We start from the raw sequence: 12589 nt of genomic DNA on the forward strand, positions 1-12589 counted from the left end.
ACACACATACACACTCCCCCACTCCACACGCACGCGCGCGCGTCTACACGCATAACTACACAAAATAAATTTAAAAGTTCCTCTAAGAATGTTGAGAACCCCAACTTTCCGTGAACTGCTAGTGATTAATTTACTGCTGGTACCTTCGTCCAACCTTATACTTTATGTAAAATAGGCCAACGAATATTAAATTCCATGGTAACTATGATGAGTTTATAGAAAATAAAGAAATAAGAATTCACGTGGATAGCAAATTCTCTTTCCATTTTTAGGTTAAGAGAGGATGGATGAAATGTCAGGCAGTTAATGCTGCTTTAAGTCTAGGAAAGCCTGGCCTTCTTAAGACATAATATGGGAAAAACTTTTAGAAATATATCAAAAGTATCTCTTGAATACATTTGTGGTGAGAAAGAGTAAGTGACCCTTAGTAAATATCTGTCAGGGGGAGGTTTATGTGAGTTCTCTCATCTGTAAACGTTTCAAGTGACCCTTTTAAGTCTTTGTACAAAACCATATGAGCTATAGAAACCCTGTTCTGTTGGAAGTATGAGTAAAATAGAAAGACATTGTGCAAGGAAGAAAGTGGGTCTCTTCGATTTAAAAGCTGTCTTCTGAAACCTGCAATTTTCCACGGTTGGTTTCCTTCTCCCCTCCCCCCAAGAGAGACCCTGCCATATACAATAAAATATTGTCAAACAAGCAGCTAAAAGGGGATTCTAACTTCCCAAAGACAAATCCCCCTGCATTTGATAAAATTACAGTCCAGAAATAATCCCCCAAAACACTAACTAAAAACTCATTCACAGCATGACTTTGATGATGCTGGGAGGGGTTTTAAGCTTAAGACCCTGCTATAACAGATTCATATTTTAAGCGTCAGTTGCCAAAAAATTCCAAACTGATTAACACTGCAGGGTTTCAGACCCAAAGCACAAATATGTCTGAATGAACCAGGGCAAGAGAATATGTTTAAACTATAGTCATCAAGACTGAAATGATTATTTCGGAAGTAAGTAGTGGAGTGTTTCTGGAATAAACCTGCTCAGTATATAAAAACTGCTCTATCTGAATTACAAATAACTGCTCCCACATGCTATAAGAACCATTGGAATCTGAAACTATAATTGTGTTTGTCAGTGTCATGGCTAACAGTGCTGTTTTTAACATTATATGAAAGTCTTTTTGTTTTGTCAATGCATCATTTTTATTAGTGGTTATTTATTATTTAATGTTTTCAAACATATTTATTAAAAAATTGAGACATCTATAGAGGTTTCTCTTTCATTTAATGAAGCTATATTTTCACACAAGTTCCTATTTCATCAAATGTCTTTTTTAAAAAATATTGTATTTATTTATTGAGAGAGGGAGAGAGCATGAGTGGGGAGGGGAGAGGGTGGGCAGAGGGAGAAGGGGAGGCAGACCACCCCCCCACCCCCCCACCCCCCCACCCCCCCACCCCCCACCGAGAAGGGAGCCTGATGCAGGGCTTGATCTCAGGACCCCGAGATCATGACCTGAACCAAAGTCAGACACTTAACAAACTGAGCCACCCCGGCGCCCCTATCAAAGGTCTTTTACTTGCATATATAAATTTAGATATAATGTAATAGAAATTAGAGAGACCAGATAACTTTTAAACCATGTTTGTCTACTCACTATAGCTCTCATTGACTAGTCCAGAGCATGGCCTATTTTTTTATATCAGTTTTATAAAATTTTTATATTTTTCCTTTAAAACATCCCTTGTCGGATATCCACAAAATTTTGGCAATTGCATTAAAGAGACCAATAGTTTTGAGCCATAGACAATTTATAGACAAGAGAAAATAGCAGACTATTCTATTTTTACATCTATTTTAAAGGGTAAGTCTTCTGAGTGTTTTTTTAATTAGTTGTGTATTTCCTGTTGTGAATATGGTTTTCAAAACTGTAAAGCATTAGATTGTTGTGCTTTTGAAAAACATACATCAGCCAAACCAAAATTGAAGCAAAGTCACAAACTTTTCTCTGCGTGAGGTATTAGCTACAGATACGGTCAAGACTAAAGTAACAGTAGCTGGGGCAAAAAAGCTGTCCTGTTTTTTGATTAGAAGTTACATATAGGTTGTCAGAGTCGGGGAAAGCTTCAATATTGTTTCTCAGTTACTTTTACTTAAGTAAATTAACATATATTTGTGTCATTTTGATTATAAGAAGTACCCAAATAGTTATATTAGGGCTCATTAGTATTTTGCAAAGACTTTTTAAAAAAATCCATGCACAAGGCTATTGCAGTTTAATCATTCCCTTGGAGTCCTATTTCTGTGGTCTATTAGTTGCGTGACTTGCAAGATTTTTAACATCTGTATTTTCCTGTTATTTCTGTAATATAAAGGGATAATACCCATCTCACAGGGTCGTGGTGTGATTTTCACTTATGTAAGAGCTCTATAAAACTAAAGTTCTGTCAAATATAAAGGATGATATTAACAACTGTCCTAAAAAATTAAAACAAAACACAGAATAATAGCTATTCCTAAAGATTCAGAAAATTCAGCTAAGTGACTTTTGCCCAAAGCCTAATGGCTAATATATGGCGCTGGTCCAGGCCAGAGTGGTAGTGTGTTTTGACATCTAAGCCAACAAAGAAAATGAGCTAGAGGTAAGTCTCTGAAAATGTTTGATGACCTAACTTCATACTTTTGCCAACAGCAAAAATATGCATATTTAAGATACCTCAAATATCCAGAAGTCTCAGGGGTGAAGGTGTACCCCATTAGGTAATATTCCTTATGAATAAAATATCCTTTAAACTCGAAAAGTAAAAACTAAAAAAAATGAAATAAAAAAATTTTAAATATAGCACATAGCACACACTGGTCTGTTTCTTTAGGTGTAGGGCTTTAGATTCCAAGGGTTATCTCATTTGGTTCTTAGCAACCCTGTACAGTAGGCAGGGATTACTATTACTGTCTTCAGATGATGAAACTGACTTCATCCACATTCACTCAGTTATTAGTGCCAGAATCAGGATGAGATGTGGCTTCTCTGACTGGAGAATGCGTGGCACTTAGGAATGATCGAGCATTTTCACGGTCTTATCAAATTACTGTAGGGTTTGACAATGCAGTAATTTTCTTTTCTTTTTTTAGGTGCTATTGAGGGTACTTGGCATTTCACTTATAAGTTATGACTTTTTTTTTTTAATTATTGGGTCTGCTTTTTGTTTCCTACTTTCCTCCATTGGCAGATTGTCAGCCATTCACAATTTCTGTTGCTGTTGTGTTCCTGTTTTAAGGAGGCCTCCCTTCCTTCTTGTTGGCAGCTACTGATTTATGGCAGTAGAAGGTTTCACCAGATTTTTAAAATAATCTGTAAATGAAAGTATAAAATGAGGACAAGTAGTAAATGAAGGGTTTTGGGCTTGAGCTTCGTGCCATCTGCTTCAGTTACTTTTTTTCTTTTTAAAGATTTTATTTATTTATTTGACACAGAGAGAGAGAGAGGGAGCAGGGGGAGCGGCAGGCAGAGGGAGAGGGAGAAGCAGGCCTCCCACTGAGCAGGGAGCCCGATGCAGGACTCCATCACAGGCCCCGGGGATCCTGACCCGAGCCAAAGGCAGACACTTAACCGACTGAGCCACCCAGGGACCCCTGCTTCAGTTACTTTTATGTTTATCTCTGTATTCTTATTTGTATTTCATTATTATTGAAATAGAGAATGTATGCTCTCTATGGAATAAGTCCATACATTTTTACAGGTAATTCAATTTTTATATAGAAAAATTAGAATTTTATTTTTAAAGATTTTATTTATTCATTTGACAGAGAGAGAGACAGCGAGAGAGGGAACACAAGCAGGGGGAGCAGGAGAGGGAGAAGCTGGCTCTCCACTGAGCAGGGAGCCCGATGTGGGGCTCAATCCCAGGACCCCTGGATCATGACCTGACCTGAAGGCAGACGCTTAATGACTGAGCCACCCAGCCACCCCGAAAAATTAGAATTTTAGATCATAATGCAATCTATAAACATAGGATTGCTGAAATGTTATTCTTATATGACTCTATCCCAAATTTTAAGCATCTCACATTGTGAAGCGTCAGTTTTTAAAATCCTATTTTGCTGGCCTACCAAGTTATTTATTCATAATGTTTAAAATGATTGGGATTGTCAGTATTACCACATAGCTCATGAGTGATTTCATTGTTCACAATTAAGACAATGTTACTTAGTTTCAAAGAATGCCAAGTCCGTGCACTTTCCTTGTGGTTTAAAATTTTTTAATGGACGTGACCTCACGCGGCCCTGTTTTCACTTACTTCTCATTGCTAGCTTCCATTACTACTAAGCAGAGAGCTCTTGAAACTGCTAAAGACGCTAAATATTTAATTATGTTCTTATCTGGTGTATTTTGTGTCAGAATTGTATTGTTTGCCTAATTGAGATGGTAATCTGAAAAATAAGGACTTTATGTCATATATATTAAACTAAACATATTTAGTCCAGAAGACAGCTGGCCATCTGTGTAGTGGAAAATAGAAATTGAGAATATACCCCAGTCTCTTTTAAGTCTTCCTGAAATTGCTAATTATGAAACAGTATTTTTTAAAAGGCCCTGAAAATAGCATGTTATTCTTTTCTGTTCTTCATCACCTCTAGTATACCTAAGGTTGTCAGATATTTAGTTAGTACAAATGTGATATATAAAATGAGAAATTTGATTAGCTAATATCACCCTGAAAATTTGAAATAAGAATATAAAGTGATTGCTATTATTTCTTCTTTTGTGAAAGATCAAGCAAAGTGGTAACGTTTTGGGTGGGGCAGATTTTGTCTATTAAATTAACATATGGAAATAGACTAGCCAAGGAAGTTAACATAACTCAGAGACATGGCTATTGTAAAGAACATTTCTTAAAAGATACTTTTATGTGGCACTTCCTGCTCCTGTTCAACCTTGTATAAGATGAAAGATTGAAAAACAACAAAAAAAACACAGCCATATCTTCCAGGAATTTGTTGTTTGGTAGCAAAGATAGACACATTCCTAAATAATTTAGAAACACCCAGACTGATACTTGTTATAACAGAACTTTTTTGGATAGATTATAAGGGGAAAGTGGAAAGAGGAATTGTCACTGAGATAAGAAAAGAGTGTGGGAGGCTTCTTGAAAAGGGTACTATTAGAATTAGGTCTTGAAGTAAAATGTGATATTTTGGATAAGTAGCATTCCTCAGTGAAAGAACCACATGAGTAAATGATTTATAAAATAGCTTAAGTTTTGTTGACACTTTATGTGCTAGGTATTGTACATGCATTAACTTATTGGACTCTATAAACAGTCCTGTGAAGTATGTACCAATATCTGAATTCACAGATAAAGAAACACAGCTTGGAGAGGTTGATTGGCTCAAGATTATACAGATGGTAGGTTCTGGATCAGGGAGAGGTCTGTCTGCCAGGCTCAAATTCAGAAGGTGGGAGTGGGTTCTAGCCTACTGGGGAAATGGTCAGTGGGCCTGCAGGTATGAAGCATTAGAACTGAGTGGAGGCTTAGGGCAGTGTTTCCCAAGTTTACCTTAACCTAGGGATCACTGAGGGGCAGGGGCACTTTTTAAAATAGAGATTTCCAGGCCAACTTCCCTGGAGATTCTGATCCTGTTGAAGCGGGGCAGGCCTTAAAATCTCTCTGTTTAACAAGAACCCCAGGGGATCTTTTGATGTGACAAGTTGGGCACATTTGATTAACTTGATTAATGCAGGAAATAAGGCATCTAATTCCTAATTGGTGCTCAATTGTTTGTAGAATTGGAATTTTCTTTTGTAGTCAAGAGACTACATAGTTTGGACTTTATGGGGTGGGTGACATTGAAGGTTTATGAGCAGGGTATGAAATTATTAGATGTTTATAGAGAAAAAATAGTGTTCTTTTTTAATATTTTAAAAATTTTCTTTAAATTCAATTTAGTTAACACATAGTGTATTATTAGTTTCAGAGGCAGAATTTAGTGATTCAACAGTTCCATATAACATCCAGTACTCATGACATCAAGTGCCCTCTTCAATGCCCATTACCCAATTACCCCGTCTCCCCACCCACCTCCCCTCCAGCAACCTTCAGTTTGTTTCCTAGAGTTAAGAGTCTCTTATGATTTGCCTCCCTGTTTTTATTTTATCTTTCCTTCCCTTCCTCTATGTTCATCTGTTTGTTTCTTAATTTTCAGTGTTATTTATATGAAGAAAATGTGTTTTTTTGTTAAAATTTAAAATGTCCTTTTCTTTTTTACTTCCAATAAGATGATTTTAAAATAACAAAATTAAAGAGGTGCCTAAAGCATTTTTTTAAAGTTTATTTACTTAAGTAATCTCTACACCTAGGGGTGCCTCGGTGGCTCAGTCAGTTAAGCGTCTGCCTTCGGCTGGGGTCATGATCCCAGCGTCCTGGGATGAGCCCCGCATCGGGCTCCTCGCTCAGCGGGAAGCCTGCTTCTCCCTCTCCCACACCCCCTGCTTGTGTTCCCTCTCTCCCTGTCTCTCTCTCTGTCAAATAAATAAAGTCTTAAAAAAAAAAAAGTAATCTCTACACCTAAGGTGGGGCTTGAACTCAAGACCCTGAGATCAAAAGTCTCATGCTCTTCCAACTGAGCCAGCCAGGCACCCCAAGCATTCTTTATTTTGGAATGAAATCTTAAGCAATTTTTAACATTTGAGATTGTGGTGAGAATAAGTATGTATGTTTTAACCAACATAATATAACTATTATAGTGGTTCCAACTTTTTTTTATAATAATGTTTCTCTGATTTTAAAAGTAATACATCTTTTTGGACCTCAGTGCTGATGGAAATACTTGTTTCCCTTCCTTCCTGGATCCATTCTCTTCAAACTTCTAACCCCATTACTTCCTTCATCATTTTCAGCTGGCAAGGTTGCCTTCTACTTACCTGAGAAGATAAACATTATCACATGGATAGTATTTCAGTTCCCTGACTAAAACTGGCAGGTCAGCATCCACACCTGCACCCCCCTTTAGGAACCAGTTTGAGGTGTTTTTTTTAAGTTTTTTTTTTTTTTTTCCTACCGATGTGGGACTCAATCCCAGGATCCTGGGATCAGGACCTGAGCCGAAGGCAGCCGCTTAACCGACTGAGCCACCCAGGCGCCCCTAGGCACCAGTTTTAAGGAAGACATGTCAGCAAGGTCGTATCCTTCCATCTGTGCCCTAGATGCCATCTTCTCCTGCTACCCTCCTCCTCCTCTGCCCCATTATCCCTTTATGAACTAGTCCCCCGTTTTCCAATCGGAGCGACATCTAAACCTCTTTTAAAGAAAAACTTGTGGATTTCCAGGGATGACTTAAACTTTTTTAAATTATAATTTTAAATAAACAAGTATAAGCTCTGTGCTCTATACCTCTTACATAAGAAAAAAACAATTTTATAAATTAATTCAAAGCAAACTGCAAAACAATATTCAATAGCTGGCATACAATTCTGAAAAAGCACATTTAAAAATTATACAACAAAAATGCTTAGGATATTCAAATGTACATAGTGTATTGTGACAAATGAAACTAAATTGCATCTTGAAAGTTTAAATACTGTTAGCCTGCTACTGCTTAGGTTTTTTTTTTTTTTTAAGGTTTTATTTATTTACTTGAGAGAGCAAGATGTGGAGAGGGAGGAGCAGAGGGGGAGAGAGAAGCAGGCTCCCCGCTGAGCAGGGAGCCTGACCTGGGGATCCTGACCTGGACCATGACCTGAGCCAAAGGCAGAGACTTAACTGACTGAGCCACCCAGGCGCCCCCTGCTCAGGTTTTTTTTTTTTTAATTGTCCATGCATATAACCACTTTGGGCCATGCGAGGACTCATTTCCCACTTCTCTTCTCTTTTTGGATTATAATATTCCATAAGAACAAGAGAAGTTTAGACTTCCTCTAAGAAATTTGCTGTGGCCTTCGACACCTCAGTCTATTTTCCCTTGGGTATTCCTTAGAACTCTGCATTTATCATGATACTTATCACTGTATTTTATAAATTGCCTATTTGTCTTTCAGTCTCCACCATCTGTCCAGGTAGTTTAAGTTGAATCTCCAGCACCCATCCAGTGAGATCATAAATATTATATCCTTTTTTTACTTGCTATAAAATGAATATCTCCCCCATGCATTACTCTTTGAAAACATTTCTATTTCATAATATTCATATTTCATATATGTTATTATTTAACTTTTCCCCTATTGTCAAACATTTAGATTGCTTTCAGCTTTACACTTTCAGAAATTTTATAAATTTTTTGCATCCTTTATTTTCCTGGAATAGATCTGTAATAGTTGAATTACTGAGTCCTGAGGAGGAAATATAATCTAGTAGTTAATGACTTGGGTTCAATTTTTGTTTGACTTTTTTGCCTTCTAGCCAATTGACCATTAAGATGAATAACCTGGGGCCCCTGCGTGGCTCAGTCGTTAAGCGTCTGCCTTCCGCTCAGGTCATGATCCCAGCGTCCTGGGATCCAGCCCCGCATCGAGTCCCGCATCGAGTCCCGCATCGGGCTCCCTGCTCCGCGGGAAGCCTGCTTCTCCCTCTCCCACTCCCCCTGCTTGTGTTTCCTCTCTCGCTGTCTCTCTCTCTGTCAAATAAATAAAATCTTTGGGAACAAAAAGATGAATAACCTAAGCTTCAGTTTCTTTATTTTAGTATAAGGATATTTACTTAATAGGATGTGAATACTTAGCATTGAATACGAATAGAACAAATAATTTGAGAAATGGCTGACTTCAATAAATGCTATTATTTTGTACTTAGAAAAAAATATTTGATGGAGGTACTCGTAAATTACCGATAAAATTCATCAGTTTACACTTCCAACTCAGTGATGAGAACAAATTATAAGTTTGCGTTACAAAATGAACATACAGTTGATTTCACAACACTGCCACCCATTTGAAGCACTCTACAATATCTGCTTGGGAAAACTATAAAAACATTTGCAATTGCGAAACAATATGAAAACCAAAGAAACAATGGGGCGTATTTACATTAGCACCTCTTAGAGGGCGTTGCTTAAAAGTGTCCCTTCCCAGCACAAGAGGCAGAGGCCCCGGGGAAAGGTAGAGAGGAGTTTCCTTTACCTCAAGGGAACCCCAGGCTTCGTGCCTCTAAGGCTTTGGGCAGCTGTTCCTCGTAGAAACACAGGGCAAAGTGCAAACTGGAAGGAAAACGGGGGGAAAAAAAACCACCAATGGGTCTCCGCCGCTGATAAATTATGCGGCTCCAAGAGTGCATTTAGGAGAAGCTAAGCGGTGAAGTTTTAGCTACTTGAATTCCTCCAACTGAGACGCCCTCCGGGAAATTTCACCTCTTTGGCTTCTTTGAGTAGTTCTCGCGCTCTCGGGAAAGCTTCCTCGTCTCCCTGGCAACCCAACCGCCACCAATTGCAGCCAAGGGTTGGTGGTCACGTGGCCTCTGCCCCTTCCTTAGCGGAGACAACATGGCGGTTAGGGCGAGCTGTAGTTTCGAGACTTGAATTACACGACTTGTACCTATTGCATTCCTGATGATGGCGTCTCCGATTTCGTGTAGCTCTCGTCATAGTCCAGATGAGCTCCCTGGAGACCCCTCTTCACAAGAAGATGAGGATTGCGATTACGAAGATCGGGTCAGCTACTCGGGTTCATACTCCTCAGCGAGTAGCGATTATGAGTAAGAGTCTTGAAGAGGGACAATTAAATCCATCTTTTCAATCCAGAGAGTATACACGTGGGCTGGGGGGTACTGCCAGAATGTTGGCGTAGTTGGGATTGAGTGTTTGAGGTTCTATAATCAAAGGGATTTATTTGAGCCACGTTCCAGTTGTGCGGTATTGTGAGCCGCAGTGACGTGCCCTTCTTCGCTATTCGGGGCTTTTTATTATTGTCAGACGAGGAGGTTCTCCTCTTTGTGGCGGGTTCTATATTTACGGGTATATCTGTTAGGATGGTCACAAAACTCTTTGATCCTATCGCAGTGTCTTCTCTGACGTTATGATCTTTGTGATTTTAGTGGAAGGATACGCTCCACGTTTTATAAATCAACTATTTAAATTATACAGATTTTTTTCCTGTTATAAAAATGGGTAGATATATAAAAGAAAATCTACCCATAGTCTTCACCTTCAAGGACAACTTCTCAGCATTTGGGGGTATTTCTGCTATATTTTCCTATGCGTTCTCGTGGTTTTCTTGTTTTCTACTTAGTGTCATATGTAATTTTTATTTTTTAAAAAGATTTTTATTTATATATTTGTCAGAGAGAGAACCCACAAGCAGGGGGAGCGGCAGGCGGGGCAGGCAGAGGGAGAAGCCGACTCCCTGCTGGGCAAGGAGCCAGGTGTGGGACTCAATCCTAGGACCCAGGGATCATGACCAGGAGCTGCGGGCAGACGCTTAACTGACTGAGCCACCCAGGTGTCCCAATAATGGAATTTTTAAAATACAAAATATCTAAGTGTTATTTTCCACTTTTTAATCCTTAATAATATTGAAAAAGTTATTTTGATTCATAGGACCCAATGCTATTTCAATTTTGAAGAAATCTATTTCTTACTGCTAAGAATTAAGACCTTTTTGGAAAAGTAAATTAGCCCTAGTTTGAAATGAATGACTAACAGTGAAAAGGTTTAGGTGCCAAAACCTCAACCAATCCCATAATAGACTGCCATGCATAGTCAGTTTTAGGATGACATTTTAAGTGTATTATTTAGGAACAATAATTACAAGTATTTAATGTGTATTTAGGAGTAAAAATTACTTGGCAATTATTTCCACCTCTGGGTATGTAAAATTTTGCCATTATCTTTAAAAGAGTGAGGGAAAACTAATGACTGCTTAATATACTCTAGAGGCTCAATAAGGACAGATTACATTCTTGAAGAGACTATCAAGTATTTTGTGTAATCTTCTGCTGTGGTCACTTAAAAAATAATTTAAAAATTATGGTTATCAAGTGAGGCACTGGATGAAGTATGGATTACAGGAGACCTGATTTGCTCTTGCTATGGGAGTCATAGACCTCTGAGACTCAAGCTCTTGGTTTCTCTACATCTTAGAAACACATATTTTTAGCTCAGAGAGAATCTGTAATTTACCCATAGTCATACAGCTGAGTGTTTCAGTATAGAAATTTAGGAGACCTGATTGCAAATGGAGTGCCCTGATTTTAATGGAATGAAGGTAAATGAACTAGCCCTGTTTCCTAGGAAATAAGCAGTCTGAGGACCTTGTGTTAAGAAAACTTGTTACCTCAAAACATTTTGTAAAAAAAAAAAATTTTTGTGATTCAAAATACATGTAAATATGGATTTTATATATACATATATAAACATTTGTGTGTATATATATATATTTTTTTTTAAAGGGCATTAAGCTTTCCACATTAGTCATTCACTCATTACTCCAGATGTTCCACTGTCTTTATCTTCCTAATAGTAAAAGTACAGTAAATCTCTATTGTAAAATGTTTGGCTGGTCTATATTTTCAAGTCCTGTCAAGATTCAGATTTTATGGGGCTCCTGGGTGGCCCAGTTGTTAAGCGTCTGCCTTCGGCTCTTGGTCGTGATCCCAGGAGCCTGGGATCGACCCCCACATTGGGCTCCCTGCTCGGCGGGAAGCTTGCTTCTCCCTCTCCACTCCCCCTGCTTGTGTTCCCTCTCTCGCTGTCTCTCTCTCTGTCAAATAAATAAATAAAATCTTAAAAAAAAAAATTCAGATTTTATGTTTGTCCCTTCTTCACGTGTAGGACATGAGAATTGATTTGCTGATCTGACCGGGTAGGTTCTGGTCTGTTCCTATTTACCTCTCTAACTTGCAGAGTCACCACTGCAGAAGTGGTCTTCCCAGTTGGGACAGAATTACTTCTTTTTTTTTTTTTTTTTAAGATTTTATTTATTTATTTAAAGAGAGGGAGCATGTGAGGTGGGGGAGGGGCAGAGGGCAAGGGAGAATCTCAAGCTGACTCTGCGCTGAGTGTGGAACCTGCCGTGGAATCTCGCGACCCTGAGATCATGACCTGAACCAAAACCAACCATGGGACACTTAACCAACTGAGCCACCCAGGCACCTCTGGACAAGATCACTTCATAATCAAAGGCACAGGGACATGTGAACATGTGAACCTAATCTTACTCGTCAAAGCTAAGAGATAGGAATTGCCCATGTTGTTGCCTATATGTAGTTCATTCTTTTTATTTTTTTTTTTTTAATTTTATTTATTTGACAGAGAGAGACACAGCGAGAGAGGGAACACAAGCAGGGGGAGTGGGAGAGGGAGAAGCAGGCTTCCCGCGGAGCAGGGAGCCCGATGTGGGGCTTGATCCCAGGACTCTGGGATCATGACCTGAGCCGAAGGCAGACGCTTAACGACTGAGCCACCCAGGCGCCCCTGTAGTTCATTCTTTTTAAACTTCTGATTAGGATTCCATTGTATGAATATACCAAAATTTATTCTTTTCTTGGGTTTTAACATAGGAATGTTACACTTGAAGAATCAAAATATTTCAAAGTCATGATGCCATATACTGTATTAACATCCAATTTAGGATAATTCCCTTTTTCTTCTGCTCTGAACTC

General features: G+C 38.6%; 1 protein-coding gene across 6 annotated transcripts in view; it reads left to right on the plus strand.

The window, feature by feature from the left end:
* INTU (inturned planar cell polarity protein) overlaps positions 1–12589 on the plus strand; it is a 101881-nt gene that overhangs the window by 918 nt on the left and 88374 nt on the right. For 5 of the 6 annotated variants that reach the window (XM_027599722.1, XM_027599726.1, XM_027599727.1 and 2 more), the window contains exon 1: positions 9414–9685. The exons of the other annotated variant lie outside the window; for it this stretch is intronic. In XM_027599722.1, the coding sequence (XP_027455523.1) occupies positions 9540–9685 (146 nt within the window). In that variant the 5' untranslated portion in view covers positions 9414–9539. Of the gene's footprint in view, positions 1–9413; positions 9686–12589 lie in introns of those variants that run through there. 6 annotated transcript variants of the gene reach the window in all.

Source organism: Zalophus californianus, chromosome 2 (assembly GCF_009762305.2).
Source record: "Zalophus californianus isolate mZalCal1 chromosome 2, mZalCal1.pri.v2, whole genome shotgun sequence".
Lineage (NCBI taxonomy): Eukaryota > Metazoa > Chordata > Mammalia > Carnivora > Otariidae > Zalophus > Zalophus californianus.